Raw genomic sequence first — 15,982 nt, 5'->3', positions numbered from 1 at the left:
TGCTCCCATCACTGCTGGCCTCCCTCCATGAACCCAGCATGCAGTTAAGCTTCTACTTGCCTCCAGTGCCGTCTTTTTCTCACTGGGAGAGAGATTTAATAGCTCTTAACATAACAAATACAGTCTTGGTCTGTTTTTCCAAGGTGGACATGGCATCAATTGCTAAGGAAGGTGATTTAAGCTACATTTGTCTTTTAAAAAGTAAAAGGCTTTGAATAAAGGGTGGCAGCATTCTGGCTAATTTAACTTATTGCTTAATGTTAGTCCTTTACTAACAACACTACCTCACAGGCTCCTTCAAAGCATGAGAGTCTGTTATTCCCATTTTACAGCAGAGGAAACAGATGCAAAGACCTGCCCAAACACAGGCAGCAATTGCAATCTGGATTAGAGTGAAAATGTCCCTGAAAACTAGTTCCAGTCTCCAGGGAGACATCAGTGGGTAGGGAAAGCTGGGAAACTCAAGGGGATGTAGCGTGGGACTGAAACTAAAAGGCGTGTAAGATTTTAAACACCCAAGGTGATCTGGCCAAGCAAGAAACAAGGCTCAGCAGTTCGTGTCAGCACAGGGGAGGGAGGAAATGTGGGGTCTGTGTTCCTTAGCTCAGTGGAGGACGAAAGCAGTGTGCTGGCAGGCTGTGCAAGAAATGCATTGTGAACTGGCTCTCGCAGCTGTGAGCAAGACAATAAGGATGGTAAAGCACCATCTGAGTCCGCACATCCAGCTTTGCACAAAGAGGGAGCTAAAATCAGCCCCCTGGAATCTGTTGGCTCATGGTTTGGATTTAGCTCTTTGTGTTTGAACAGCTCCAAGCAGAGAGGGAATATAGGTTGTCCCAGTTCAAGAGCCAAATTCACCTTTTCCCTGCTCACTTTCAACCCCTGAGCTACACAGTACTTCCCTCAGGGTCTTTGGTCATAATTTGCAGGGCATTCTCAAGAAAGCCCCAATTTTCTTTTACAGTCTGAGGAATGATATTTTTTTCCTTCCTTTGGTTTTCCTACGCCATTCCCTCTCCTCTGTGCTCTGCATTTTCCACTGAACCTCACCTACCTTCTTGCCAGTGTACAAAACCTTTTTTTCAATGAATATGCATCTTCTGATAAACCAAAGGTAGGATATTCTTCACTTATATCTCAGGGTTATGTATGAGGGTCATGCAATACTTTATTCTTTCAGCTATTAGACTTCAACACTGGCATTTCAAAGAGTGGGAAGGGGACCTACAGCTTGTCATAGAGTTCTCTTACCTGTCCATGAACCAGCCTGTCTTTTTTTGCTATATTAATCAACTTGGTCTCTTTAGCAAACCAGCAAGGTTGCTTTCACAGGTATCTGCGATACCTATTAGCTGAACAAGCAGTATCTATCACCTTATACAGGCTTAGTAGAGTCCCACTCTTTAGTTTAGCATAACCATATCTTTACCTATGAAGTGCTTGTTCCCAACCATTGAAAAATCTGCATTGTTTGTGCCATGAACTCAGCATTTATTACTACTGCTTGCAGTAGCTCCCATCTGCTGAGCTACGAGAGCACATCCCACAGTTTGCAGTTAATGCTTGAGCTGGCAACCTTAAGAATTCAGGATCTCTGTCCCATTGATTTTCACAGACTTCAGCTGGCCATCTTCTTCCACTTCCTTTCTCTCATGCCCATTCTCAAAGATTGGCCAGGTGGTGATTGTCTTGCCATTGATCACTTTAGTACAGCTAACCATTGTTGTGGGACCATGTGGCCCAACTGTGGTTTCACTAAAGGTGTAGGCGCAGAGCTTTCTGTGACTGAATGAATTCCATGGCATAAATTACTCCCTATAGGAAGTACATGGGCTGGAGCTTCCTCCTCTTCTGCTTGTATTGTGCTGGTTTTCACCATTGATTCTGATGTCAAAGGGGTTCTAGAAAATATATGCAAATGGATCCCTCCCTCCAAAGAACTCTTCTTGATGGGAGAATACATAAGGAGAACGAAAGAAGCCATCAAACCCCTCTGTTGACTCTGTTCTCAACAGACTCGTCATACAACAATTGCTTCTGAGGGTCAGACAAAACCTCATGTGCTTCCAAAATTTCTTTAAATTTCTTCTCAGCTTCCTTCTTGCTCCTGGGGTTCTTATCAGACAAGTTCAGCCTGAGGAGCTGAACTTTGATGATCAAGTCCAGGGTTATCCTGCATCTGTTTCTATTCCCTGGATTTGCCGTTCCTGTGGGAAATACAATATCCTCACAGGGAATCATTGCATAAAGAAGGTCTCCAAAGAAGTGCCAGTAATGAGAACTCATCTGTCTGTAAGACAGTGTCATAAACACCTACTAATATCAGCATGTGTTGCAGATCACTGCCCTCTTTCCATTATCCCACACTTTGGGAAGGAGTCAAGAGCTGGCCAGACCAAAGAGCATATGTGCAGCGTATGAGCTGGCTGCTGTCCTAACATACATCGCATGTGTGGGGGCCATGAAGGAAAGGGGCACCATGTCAGCCTGGAGAAAGCAATGTGGCAGAGAGAGGAAGGTGACTGAGCTGATGCATTGGAGAAGGTCTTTGTATTGCTGGTGTTCTCACTGGTCAGTGATGGGCCAGTAGTAGGGAGGTATTTGTCATATTTGGGCAGTAAAAGTTGCTGTAGGGAAGTCTGGAGGCTGGAGCTGAAGGAAGCACAAAGCAGCAAAGGAGCTTGTGGTCCTGTGGGCTCACCTTGTTGGGGAGATGTTAGCTTTTGTCTCTTGGCACAGAAGAAATTTTCTTAGTTACAGGGTGGTTGTGCCACATGAATTATTTTTCTGTAGCAATGGCAAAACTAATTTGGGCCCAGCAGCAAGCTGCTGCTGCCCATTTCAACTCAGAGGGTTCTTTGCAATCCCAAGGCATCCCAAAGTGGTCTTCTACACTGAGGGGAGAGCTAAGACTTCATGGCTCACTCACACTGTAGTGCTGTGCTTGAAATCTTCACCAAAGGGACTTGTTTATTTGGGCTAGTGGTTTTTTAAGATTGTCCATTGGACTTGAGGGGGATCCAAGCTTACCACCCACAAATCCCCAAAAAGTGCCAACAGCTCTTAGCCACTGCCAGCATGGTCCATGTGCAGATGCTTGGCAGAAATTTCAAGAGGAATTGCTATTCCTACTCTCTGTTACCCAGAAGGGAAAATGGGACATCAGAAAAGTCTCTTGGAGAGGGTCCCAGGCCAGTTATCTACTGCAGGGAGTGGGACTGAGCATGGAAGGAAGGAGGTGACTCCGCTTTATGCTGTGTCTTTGCAAAGCATCTCCTCCCCTGTTTGCTTTTGATGATGAGAGCCCATCTCAGACTGGCTGGCGCACTGGGTTATCTGTCTTGGATTTAGTGCATCCTACCCATCTGAAAAGTAGGGAGTGGTTTTCTCCTGTCATCCCCGAATGGAGGATGCTCACTGCCTGTCTGTCTGCTGCCTGCAGCAGGCGTCAGAGATTAGCAGCCATTCAAGACAGGCCACTGCTGTGAGCAAAAAGGGTTTGCAAGGAAAAAAAGAAAAGAGAGGCAGGGAGAAAGGGAAATTGGACATGCACACACCAAGTAACTAGACCCAAATTATCCTGGCAGTCCCATCCCTAGAAACCAAGGCTTTGAAATGAGAAATGTTTTTCGTATCTTAAATCTCAAGTACAAACAATAAAAACCAGCCCAGACTGTGTTCTTTGAAGAGAAAGTACGAGTGACCTGAACAGTGGTTATCAGCAGCGTCATTAAGATAAACCCTTAACATGATTTAAAGCATCCGAAACTGAAGGCAGCACTTTCAGATACTAACAAAATGGTCTGACATTGGGGATGAAAATCAATAGTAATCTGATGTCACTAAAAATACTCAAAAGTGTCCCATGGCTGATGGAGGTGAGATTAGTGTAAATATTTGTATTCTAATCAGTGGCACGCGAGGGCTGGAGGCGGCCTTTCTGTCTATTTAATTAATGGAGTGGCTTTTTAAAAGGATCCTAATCATATGTGATTGTATCTGCTTATCAACATTTTTGCTAATTAGATGATATGGAGGCAGTCACTCTGCTAATTCCCTCATCCAAACAGCATATCCTGCACAGATAAAGTACAGTCTCTTTTTAATAAGAAACAATCATGAGACAGACTAACCTTAATGGTGCTTATTATCCGAGGATCTTTGGGATTTTCTTTCCTACCCACCCCCTCCTTCTTTTTCCTTCATTCGCTGCTTCAGTATGCCAGATGGATGTGGATGCAGTAGTCCCTGTCCCCCCGGTTCCCTGCTCCAGGCACTGCCATGTCCAACCTGCTCTTCCCTCTCAGCCAAGCCTTAGGTCTGCAAGGGCAGGGATTGTCAGTCAGGTCAGGATGGGGAGCAAAACACAAGACACCAAGCAGCAAAATGTCCCAAGCTTTTGGCCACCCAGACCACAGATGACCCCAACTGTGCAGCCTCAAACCCTGACCTTACTCTTGGCACCCCAATGAGCCCTAGTCCAGAAAGGATTGAGTGCCTCTGAGTTGTGAAAATATTTTTCTATTATTATTTTTTTATTTTTATTTATTACATTAGATACTAGGAAAAATTTCTTCATGGAAAGGACTGTAAATAACTGGAACAGGCTGACACCTATGGCAATGGCTGAGTCACTATCCCTCTAGGTATTTAAAAGCCATGTAGTTGCAGCACTGAAAAACATGGGTTAGTGGTGGTCTTGGCAGCACTGGGTTAACAGTTGTACTCAATGATTTTAAAGGTCTTTTCCAATCTAAACAATTATTATTGTTGTTGTTATTTTGTTATTATTATGTTTTCTTCTGTTTTAAAAGGGTCTGAGGGCAAAGGAGTTCTACATGAGTGGTTTCTCACCAGCACCATTGATTCTGTGACAAGGCCGGGGTCCTTTTATCTAAGCCAAACAAGTCAGAGACATTTGTTCCAAGTTCTTCGACTATCCAAACAAACATGAGTCGTGCTTCGCTCCACCAGTCAAACTGTCATCAGATGCCCCCCTGTGGGGCAGCCCTGTTGGGAGGGGATGCTGTGCTCACCCTCGGAGCCGTGTTCCCGGGGAGCACGGTCAGGGATGGGCACACTGGGCTGACCTCCTGCTGGCGCATAAGAGAGGGACCTGCTTGACTTCAGAACAAGACTGAAAAATAAATAGCAAACTTGCCCTGAAAAATGTCTCCTTACCTCTCAAAATACAAAAGCAATGGCTAGGTAAGGAGAACCTGTCATGAATGTGTGTAGCTGCCATCCCAAGAGTGTCCGGGGTGGAGGAGAGGAGAGAGGGATAGGTGCCTGGTGCTTGGTTTTGGGAGGTCAGGAGTTTGCCTGCTGTTTTTGCAGCTGTGAATGTTGAGCAGAAAAGGTTTAAACTACATGGGTTCCCCACTCTATGGGCAGGACAGAGGGTCAGCATGTTCTGTGCATTGATCCCATGTGTTGGGCTCAGCCCAAAGGTTGGCTGTGGGGTGGGAGATGGAGTGGCTCTGTGGAGTGCTGGCTGGGAGGGATGCCCACATGCTGGGACACAGAGCTGAAAGAAGATCCAGGGACCTCGGTCTTTAATCCAGCTTTTCTGATACTCAGGTTGGGGTCTGAGACTAAACCAAGGTTCAGGCAAGAAGACAACCAGCTCTTCTGAGTGATGGTGGGGAAGCACAGGAACCTCACAAAACCTCTTTTTTGAGGTATGAAGTCAAAGAGGAGGCCTGGTCTTACTTAGCGGAGTCAATAATCGGCCTGACATGTTTTTTGTGTTAGATCATTCCCCACACCTGTGGCAAGACCTTGCTCCAGTCTTGGAAAGTCCAAATGCTGCTGTAACTTGTGTCCATGGACTCTGACCCCTGCAGAATTCAGAGCACTTTGGTTTCATTGACAGGGTCATCTCCACATGTCATCTGCAGTATCCTCATCCAGATATGGCTATGCTGAAGTTGTACTCAGCAACACGGTTGGCTGGTCCTTCCACCATCTTTGTCATGGTCCCTGGCCCTCCATCCTCTTCGTGCTACACCCAGGAATTAATTCAATACTGACCGCTTTCCCAGAGCGGTTTCCCATTGCTAGTTCCATGACTGAGGGCTACGTCTTGAAAAGAGGAGGGACTTCTGGGCCAAGGATTGCAATGCAAGCCGTTGAGTCCTGGGGCTTAATGAGGCACTGCTTATCAGCGGAGTGTGCTTATCTGGAGCCTGCCGAGGGTGTACCTGCTCCAGCCCCATCGTGAGCGAACATGTTTTACCACCCAGCTGCAGGGAGCCGGGAGCATGGTCAGATGGCACAGTTCAGCTGATGTGTGGCAACTCGTGAAGCCGCAGCAACTTTATCACTTCACAACATCCATACATAGCCACAGCCTTGAATCTTCTCAGGGGAAGAAAGGATGATGAGTTACTGTTCTGGGATTTTCTCTCTGTCTCCAGTCAGTGGGAAGTGGTATGTGGAGCATTCATTTAATAAACCAGAGGGGAAAAGCTGTAGATCAGCTTCTCATTATTTCAGTGCTGGCTCACGCCATCACTTGGGCTTGTGCCTGACAGTTCAGTGTGTTATTTGAGGCCACTCAAGCATTCTGCAGAAATGATGCCACCCTCTTCTGAAAGCGTGGGGTTTGTCCAAAGGGGGAGGGCCTGATTCCATTAGTAGCTTTACCAGTGCTAGTTTCATCTCAGTTTTAGGTCTGTTTGTGAAGAAGGTATTCTCTTTGGACACTAGTCCCTGTTGAGAGCCAGCACTCCAGCAGGAAACCTTCTGGAGATAGTTTTGCTGATGTGGACCTCTGAAGTAAAGCAACTGTGGGTGGATAAATATGCACCAGTGATGCTAGTTTGCAGTGGAAGGGGGAAGTCCTAAGTGGTACATAACTTAGGTGAGGGTCCTGGTGATGTGCACATAGATCTGAAACCTCTTGATTAAAAGAAGCAGTCTCTGTCTCTAGAAGGTAGGAGGGATGGTAATGGGCCATGTAAGTGTTTGTCCTCCAGTGTTTGCTAGTGTGTTATACCTACATCCAAGAAGAGGGGCCTGAACAACCCGTGTAGCATGTGGGGGACTGATCAGTTACAGATTACTTTACTGGGAGTAAAGAAGGGAGAAGAGCCCCTGCTAAAGCTGTCAGGAAGCCTGTATTTCTCCTGGCTATGGGCACCTTATATATGAGGCTGCCAGGAAGAGTGAAATTTCCACACTGCCTCAGCAAAGGTTTAGTCCGAGCTTATTGCTGAGATTAAAAGATGGGAGAATATAAATTGTAAATGTGATGACTTAAGAGCTTATAAATTCAGTATACAGCCCCATTCCAGAGAGCTTACATGCAGTGCAGCCACACTGCCTTGGGCTCATGAGATGTCCTTGTTCCTGTTGCTCAAACCCCTGCTCTCCAGAGAGCCCTTCCATCCTGCCTGGCTCCCAATGCATCTGGCTGGAGATGCCATCCTGCCTGTGCACACTGTGAGTTTGCTGCTTATGTACAGGCATGGACTCCCTGCCACTGCTTCAGCCCAGAAACCAGTGCTAGTGCTGGACAAGCTTATGCCACTTGTGTCCCTCACCTTGGAGCTGGGTGACCCCCGTAAGCAGAGGGCTGAGGAGAGCTTTTTGGAGGAGCAGTTAATGTGTCGAGCTGATTCTGGTGTGAGTTGTGATTAGTTTCCTACAGCTGGGTCATGGCTATCACTGAGTTGGTCCAGGACAAAGTTCCTTAAGTAAATTGCCTAGGTGTTGTAAGCACCTTTGTCATTACGTGTTTTTTCCTCTTCTCCTAGGAAGATGGAGAGCTGGAAACCAGCCTGCTCCTAGGATTAGTCCAGCCCACGCCGAGGACACAGCTTTTGGTCCAGGAGCCCTAACTGAAGCCCACGTGTGGATGCAGCACCCAGTGCCAACCTGCTGGGAGCAAAGCTTATGGCATTGTCTGAGCAAGGAGAGCTGGAGACAAATCATGGGAGGACACCAGAAGATGCCATGGGATGACTTTCTCCGAAGTCAAGTGGACCAAGCCCCCAGTACGCAGTAAGTGTGGAGGGGGTGGGCTCGGCAGTTGGTTGGTGCAGACCTCGTGGATCCCCATCCTTGTGCAAGTGCCCAGGGGTCAGTGCTTGGGGCAGGATGTGCTTTTGGATACCTCAGGGTAAGCCCCAGACTGCAATGGCATGTGTGGGTCAGTGCCAAGTCTTCTTTTGGGTACCAGGGTTCATTTTTAGGGTCCAGCACAGGGGCCAATGGCAGTGCTTGCAACAATGCACACCAGCCTGTCAGTGAAGCCAGTCCTCAAGTTCCTTCCATGTTTCTCTGAAGAAGGTGGTTTGGGCCTCCAAGGTGGTATTGCTGGAGGTTTCCCATTTCCCGAGGTCCAGGCCTGGAGCTGACAGTTTCAGCAGTGTTTTCTCTCAGGGATGGCTGTGTGGTCCCAGCCCCTGGGGGCAGCTGTAGGTGCTGAGGGTGGTGTTGTGTACACCTGGTGTTTGCTCATTTCTCAGACCTTCTTTTACCAAATGAGCAACAGGAAAAGGGGAGGTTATATTTTTAAAATAATTTTTAATCACTGTAAAATCCATATTTCTGCTGTTTTGCTTTTTGATCTGACTTGCAGTAGATGTGGCATTGATGCCACAAGAGCACGTGCGAATGTAGGGCTGTGTATGCAGGTTTACTGCCTGGGAGCATGGTTGGGCAGATGAAGCTAAGGGTGCATGCCCAGAGGCAGTGGTCCTGCCTGAGCAGACTTAGAAACACACTGCATGTATTGGCCAAACCACTCTGCATTTTCCTACCCTGGCTGGAGTCTATTTGGCGGTGTTTTGGTCTGACAAGACCGTCTTCCCTTGCTTCCCTCCACCCAGACCTTTGAAAACTTTGGAAATTCACCTGAAATGTTTGCCATTCCTCAGCACCCCATTTATGTGACCCACCAGAACTGCCCTTTCCCGGGACTCGGTTCTGAATGCGAAGCAAAGATAACGTTTAACAGGCAAGAGCAGATGAGGAGATAAAGGAATAAGGGGAGGGGGGGAAAGGAGGGAGGGAAGGAGGAATGCAGAGGTATGTGGCTGCATGTTGTACTGTGTTTATGCATAAACAGGCACGCTTATCGATATCCAGATGTAAGCATGTGTGCAGGGTAATATCTCCTGAAACAATGGGCGCTGTTCGACTCAGGGAGCGCTGCCGGAGCCTCCCTGTCAGATGCTGCCTTGTTATCAGGTTGCAGCAGGCGTTCCCATCTAATCGGGGATCTGAGCCCCGTGAGCCGCACCCGGGGCTTCGGAGCCTCTCCTCCAGCCTTCTGCCCACTCTGCTCTCTGAGGAGGGAGGGCAAGAGGGGACAAAAGGGGCCAAACATCGCCGGGGGTGATACCCGCTGTGTCTGCCCGTCCACCCTCACAGTTTGACGGGGATGTGGGAGCTGGTGTTGCCACCTCGTTTAGGCGGGGATGGCAGCGGTGGGACACTGAGGGCACGGCCAGCCCTTGCAAGGAGGAGAGAGCCTGGCCAGAGCTGCAGCAAAGTGCCCGCTTTGTTCAATGTGGGACAGAGAATGTCAGAGGGACCAAACTGGCCACTTCACTCCCATCCTCTCTGCTGAGGCAGGACAGGAGCTGGCCCTGGGGGCCAGGGGTCTTTTTTATTTTCTTCTCTGTTTTTAAGGAAGACTAGAAGAGCAAAACAGGCTTATAAAACCTTCTTCCCCCACCGCTCCCTAGCACCAAAACGCAATGACCACTAATCTTAGGTGGCTCATAACTGCAAATAGCTCTGGAACTAATTAATTTGACAGTGCGGCGGCTGCTTGCCTTTTTCACCAAAATCAATTAAGAAAACGCACATTTCCCCTTCTCCCCCGTCCCCTCCCCGCGCCGCTTCACAGTGAGGCAGAAAGGAGAAGAGGCAGCGAGGACTGGGCGCTGCTTTCCCAGGGCTCCTGGAGCGTCAGGGTGGAGAGTGGAGCGCGGGAGCACAGTGAAAGGAGACGCTGCTCGTTCTCCACAACAGGAGCGGGGATGCTCCCTGGGGACGAGTGGCGGTGGGAAAGCTTGATTGCCACATGCAGCCACGCTGTGCCGCGTTCCTCCCTCCCTCCGTCCCAGCTCCCTGAAGACCCCCGTGAATTGTCATTCCTTGCCAGTGCAGGGGGGGAATTGGCCATCGGGCTCTCAGAGCATTTTTTTATTTGCATGGCTAATGAGCCACTCCAGAAGGGGCTGCAAGGGAGAGGCAGGTGGGAATTTCGGCACTGTTTGCTTGCCAAGCGAGGGCAGAGGTCTGTGTTAAAAAGGGTTCAGCTAGAAATTTAGGGAGACAAATTTTGCAGGAAGCAGCAGTAGGAATCTGAGTGGGGTCTCATGCAATTTTTAAGGCTCCTGGCCGTGGATCTCCATGCCCAGGCAGGTAAAGGCAGGGAGAGTGCTGGAGGGGCTATGGCTCCCTCTGCCCTGGGTTGGGTGTGGGGGGGCTAGAGTCTAAGCTGGGGCGATGTATCAGCATCACACTGCTTCCCAAAAATCACAGCAAGAACAGGACCGCCCTCCATGCTTGTTCTTCTGGTTCCACTTCCAGATGGAAAAGAGAACCAGGTCTGAGGGAAACGGGTTGAGTGATGGCAGGGCTCCGTGAGCACGCAGCTCCCCCAAACACTCTTTTCAAGGAATGGGAGACAACTGTTCTTAGGACATGATGTTGAGACACCTGGCCAGGCTGGGTAAAACCTCCTGAGCATTATTTCTATAAATGCCTCCATTTGGTCCATATCACATCCTCCCATCTCTACTGAAATGCCCTTCTATTAATAAATAACTCCACTCTCCATTACTCCATCTCCACAACTCACGTTGAAGTAACTGGGAATTTGGGTTTGGTTTTTATAGACATTAGAAATAGATTTTATCTTTATTAAGGGCTCTGTCTCCACCGCACCAACCTTTGCTTCATTGCACAAAGCAGAGCAGTGGCTGGAGCAGAGGAAGCAGGTTACTGGGCTGTGCTCAGGATGGGTAGAGGAAGGAGAACCTCTCCCTGGTTTTGGCCAGGGCAGAAAGGGTTTTAAAGGGCAAGGTTCTTCCCTGTGCATTGGTGACCTGTCAGTACATCTCTACAGCATGGTGTAAGGCTCTTGAGAAAACAAGAGAGAAAATTTGAATGACGAATATTTAAGAAATTGTGGATCTGAAAGATTCAGTTCTCAAGGTTTTGTTTGTTTTTTCTTTGTGGTGTCTTGGGAAATACCTATCAGGAAACCTCCCCGAGTGCAGTCATGGTGCTGAACCACCACATAAATTTGGGGAACATTTTCTATTTCTAAACTGTGGGTTGCAAACAATCCCTGGAAAATATTTGAGTTTTGAAGTGCATTGGTTGGTCGTGATTGGGCAGGGAAGTCACAGGGCGGCATTTTTATCCCTGGCTTGGACGGCAGCATGGTTTCTGGCATGGAAATCAGTGCATGTAAATTAGAACTGTGGTTTTGATGAATACTATCATATATGGATTGGAAGCTGATTTTCCAAGAGTAGTCATGCCAGGAAAACTTGTGCTCTCACACAGCCCCAGGCAGCAAACACAAGTGACACAAACATGGTGAGGGTAAGTTCATTTACAACTGTGACTGTTCAAAAAGTATTTCTAAAATTTGCCTTCCCTGCTGTTCCTCCCCTGTCCCCCCTTCCTCCTCCCCTTCCAGCTATGCCAGAATGAGCTAGAAGGTTTGGTATCCAGCCTTACACAGCGGCTGGTGCTGGGCTGGCGGGGATCAGCGCCACGGCCGTTGCGCACCTGGGCGCAGGTAAGTCTCCAGCAGGGTGGGGACTGGATTCCTTCCCGGCCCCTCTCAGCAAACAGCTCCTGCCCCGGAGCCCTGCGTTCCTCTGCCCTTATCTCCCTGTGCAAGGCAAAGCTATAAATGTTATTGGCCATGAAGTTATTCATCCCCTTCAAAGTTACGCATATGCAAAACAGGCTCTCCTGCTGGAATGAGAGCCTCCGTACCAAGTGTGAGTGTTTAAAGGTGGTTTTTTAAAATGAAAATCTCTAAGAAAGAAGTGCATTAACATATAGCAACATTAATAGCACTAGATCTGTATAAACTTAATTATATATGTTACCACAAGTAAACAACCACAGTATTTCTTACATGGTAAATATACTCTAGCGCCAGGGATGGCTACACTGAGGTGCAGAGCAATGGCCCAGCTGGACCATGCAGTTGGCAGTGAAGAGAATAAGGAGGAGCTTGAGTTGGGACATAGGTCCTGCCTTCGTCACAGGCAGAACTCAGCCCCTTGCTGTCCCTTTCCCAGGGATGTGGCATCAGTCCGGCCCCTGAAGTGTTCTGCTGGCACACAGCAGCCTCCATCCCAGTTGGATGCTCTGATAGTCCTACCAGAGCAGCACACAGCAGTAAGGGCTGTCAGCAGAGAATTTCAAAGCTCAGAAGACCCCACTGCCTTCTTCTGGGAGTTTATAAAATTCATTCAGGTTCATACCTGTTGTTGTTCTAAGCTCATTCCTTTCTGAGGAATGGCTCAGCGCAAGAAAGAAAAGTAGCTGTTTTACTTTTCTCATAACTTGGAGAATTCAATCATATATAAAGAGTGGGACATCTGTTACATCTCTCTGACCTCTGAAGCTGGAAGAAGCCATTCCCCCATTTATGGCATGTCTCCTATTTTATTAGATTCATGCACAGGCTGTATCAGCTGCTCCCTGTTTTTTCCCCCACTCTAACTGTTGATGGCTCAGACCGAGACCTTTGCAATGTTTCAAGCCAGCTGAGCCTGGAAACCTCTGGATGATCCAGGCAGCGGTTCCCAAACACTCTGTCCCATCCACTTCCCATCTCCCGCTGCAGGGCAGCTCTCTGCAGAGGGTGGCAGTGCCAGGGTGAAGCGATGTGGAACGGGGCTTTTTGGGGAAGCAAATGTGAGACCCTGGACAGCTTCTGTCCCACATCTCAACATCCACGACCCAACATCAAACATGTCACTGCAGCCTGAGCCCCCACGGGCCTGATGGAGGAGCAAAAAGAGAGGGCTGGAGGCAGCAGATCCTAATCTTTATTAAATAAGAACAAAGCTTATGCCGGCTAATGAGAAAAACAAACCGATGAAAGATCCGGCGAGCTCCTCAGAAGGACACAAAGAAATTCTCTCTGAACAAGAGCAGGCTAAAAATATTCCTGGATATTTATTTTGCTGGCAGTGTCTTCACAGGCTCCAGATTTGATGCCGCCTCTTTGGGGATTGGTATGGCCGTCGCAGCGATTTCGGAGGAGGGTGCTCCAAACTCTGCATGACGCCCAGAGTCACGGCAGAAACAGCCCTGCAGCCAAAACATGAGAGCATGAACTGCCTCAGCACTGTGAGATGATGGCCAGTCCCTGCACACCTCTGTTTCTCTACAGGCAACAGGGTGTTTTACTATGGGTTTACATCCCTCACCATCTTGTTTGGAGTCAGTGTGTAAGAGCCAGAGATGCTGCAGGCATTTTTCTCCAGTTTCATTCCCCTTCTCGACACAGGTCCCTGTGCATGTGGTGCCAAGGCTGCTGTCACCAAGGCTTGCATTGATGCTGAGCATCCTCAGCATCACAACTTCAGACACATCAGGAACAACTGGCAAGAAACTGGAGACACTAGTGATCTTATCCAGCTTGAGCCCACAGTGTTCCCCCAAAAGATCTCCATCACCTCCTGGGCCTTTCCAGCTTCACATCTCCTCCCTGCAGCAAGCCACAGCCTAAGCAGCAATCATCAGCAAAGATATGGGCATCGTTTGCAAGCAAATCCCAAACCACATGAAGCTGCCCAGATTGCAGCTTCATTGTAACATGTAGTGTTACAAACTCCAAAGCCCAGACCACGCCCTGGGAAACCACCAGGGCAGGGAGTGTTTCAGGAGGTCGTGATCAGCCCAGCATGGGCTGTGAACCCCAGAGAGTAAACCTGCATCCACGCAGGGGTTTGCAGAAATTCAGTCAGCCTGACTGTTTCGCATCTCCTGCCCTTCTCACTGGCCCCTAAAACCCCTGTCCAGCCTGTTGTCTCCAGAGATGTTTAGCAGGAGGTGATGCCATCACAGCACTGGGTCAGACCACCCAGCTGGGACAGGCAGCTGTGGGGGCTGCTCCGAAATCAACTCCCAGCTTCACAGCTGCCCCCACTCTCCCATACAGGCTGAGCCCCAAACCTTAGCATTGAGTACCACTGACCTTGGCTGAAAACATTGCTTCTAAAGGCAAAAGCAATGCAGTGACAAGGCCTGCAGTTCCTCCTCCGCTTCTGCTGTCGCTGACCATGAAACTTCAGCCTCTGCTCTGTTAATGTACTGTGGCTGAACTTGCTGCCAGCGGGTCAAAGGGAACATAATTTACTCGGGCTTTGATGCATTTGATACAGTTTGGGGTGAAAAGGGAGAGGGGGAGGACAGGAGACGAAGGGAATAAGCAGTGGCAGGGAAGGAAAGAGGTTGCCTGTTTGCATGGGAACTGGATTAGTATGAAGATGACAGAGCCATTTTCTAGCCAAGAGGGATTTAGTGATAACCAAGAGGGTTTTGACTGGAGTGGGGGCTCCCTGTGCTCAGATCAGTGTGGTGGGTAGGAGGCAGCCTAAGCGTTTGTCTGCAAGGCACTTTTTATCTCTTTCCCTGATTATGAGATTGGCAAGGGGAGGGAGGTGTTTGTATTCTGTATTGCCTGAAGAGTCCTTATACTGCTCAGGCAGGACCATGGCATGGTCACAGTTCCCTTCCTGGCAGCTAGCTCTCATCGTGTTTGCATCTCCTTAACACTCTCCTCATCTTAGAGCCTTTATCAGCTGCATCATGAAGCCTCTCTCCCTATTTTCCTGCTGGAAGGAAGCTATAAGGCATGGAACAGGTAAATGTGGTACCACAGGTGGCTTTTGTCAATAGAGGAATTGGAGACACCAGTTGGTGCCTATGCTCGGAGCACAGGGAGCTCACAGGCACTGAGGATGGGCTGAAATCAGGGGAACACGGCCCTTCTCTCACATTGCTTCTGGCTGTGCTTTTTCAAAGCAAGCTGGTCTAGCTCGACTCACCAGCCTTGCCCCCACTGGTGCTGTGCAAACCCCAAAATACCGTAAAAACTCCCATGCTCTATCCTCCTCACTCCTCTAGCCACCACCTTGCAGGAAGTCAGGGGCCATCATGTGCCTCTCAGTGTAGGATTTTCTACAGGTATCTAAGCTGTATCTTGACTATGGGCTTCAGGGCAGGATTGAACTAAAAACAGAAGCCAGAAGCTTTTGCAGAGAGCCCCTCCTGATGGCAATGGTTCTGGGCCACCTCACGCACCTCACTGGGCTTGGGCCAGTCTAATGCTCTCAAACACAGGTTGCTTCCCCCTTTTTTTGTGGCAGGAAATAGAGGAAAAGGGCAACATCCCTTGTGAGAACCTAAATATTTTACTCTCCTGCTTTTGTCCTGACTGGCTGGTGTTTACACAGGAGCAAAGAGGCCGGGAGGAAGCGAAGCGATGTGGCTGCTGTGGTTTCAGTTCTCACTCCACCTCGCTACTGAGAAACTGGACCTGTGGTTTGTTTTGTGGCTGGGGGGAAAGAGGAATCGTCCTTGGATCTGATCCCCACTGGGAAGGCGCTCTCAGTCCCACAGACACACCGGCAACACCGATGGGGACTGGAGGAAGAGGAGAGAAAACCAGCCCCCGATAAACCCCACTCCAGCAGCTCCCGGTGCATTAATATTCACCACAGAGCGAGGGGTGTAAATTCACTGCTATCTCCTCAGACTTTGCCGTTTATGCCGTTCATTTCACATAGATGTCACTACTGCCTTATGAGCACTCCTTCGAGCCAGCCGCTTAAATGGACCCAGTGCATTATAGTAATGGAGTAACTGTATAAAAACAATGAAATCCAATCTCTTTAAACTGATTTGATGTCTGCCTGAACCACAACATTTCCTGCTAATGGCTTCCTTCATTTTGTAACCGTGATCTCCACCTGATCAG

General features: G+C 48.7%; 1 protein-coding gene and 1 long non-coding RNA gene across 2 annotated transcripts; one reads left to right on the top strand and one right to left on the bottom strand.

Annotated features, from left to right (window-relative positions):
* Window positions 1-1,577: 1,577 nt before the first annotated feature.
* On the bottom strand, window positions 1,578-2,241 carry DNAJB8 (DnaJ heat shock protein family (Hsp40) member B8). Its single transcript, XM_027726695.2, is given in 2 exon segments — window positions 1,578-1,992; window positions 1,994-2,241. Coding segments are annotated over 2 exon segments (663 nt in total).
* Window positions 2,242-14,692: 12,451 nt separating this feature from the next.
* Window positions 14,693-15,758, top strand: LOC120322885. Its single transcript, XR_005562836.1, has 2 exons — window positions 14,693-14,866; window positions 15,459-15,758. It is a non-coding gene; the product is annotated as an uncharacterized LOC120322885 (long non-coding RNA).
* The last annotated feature ends 224 nt before the right edge of the window (window positions 15,759-15,982 follow it).

This window comes from Pipra filicauda, unplaced genomic scaffold (genome assembly GCF_003945595.2).
Source record: "Pipra filicauda isolate LSUMZ 115617 unplaced genomic scaffold, ASM394559v2 scaffold165_size2600900_pilon, whole genome shotgun sequence".
Taxonomy (NCBI): domain Eukaryota; kingdom Metazoa; phylum Chordata; class Aves; order Passeriformes; family Pipridae; genus Pipra; species Pipra filicauda.
This window is presented reverse-complemented; position numbering and strand designations above follow the sequence as displayed.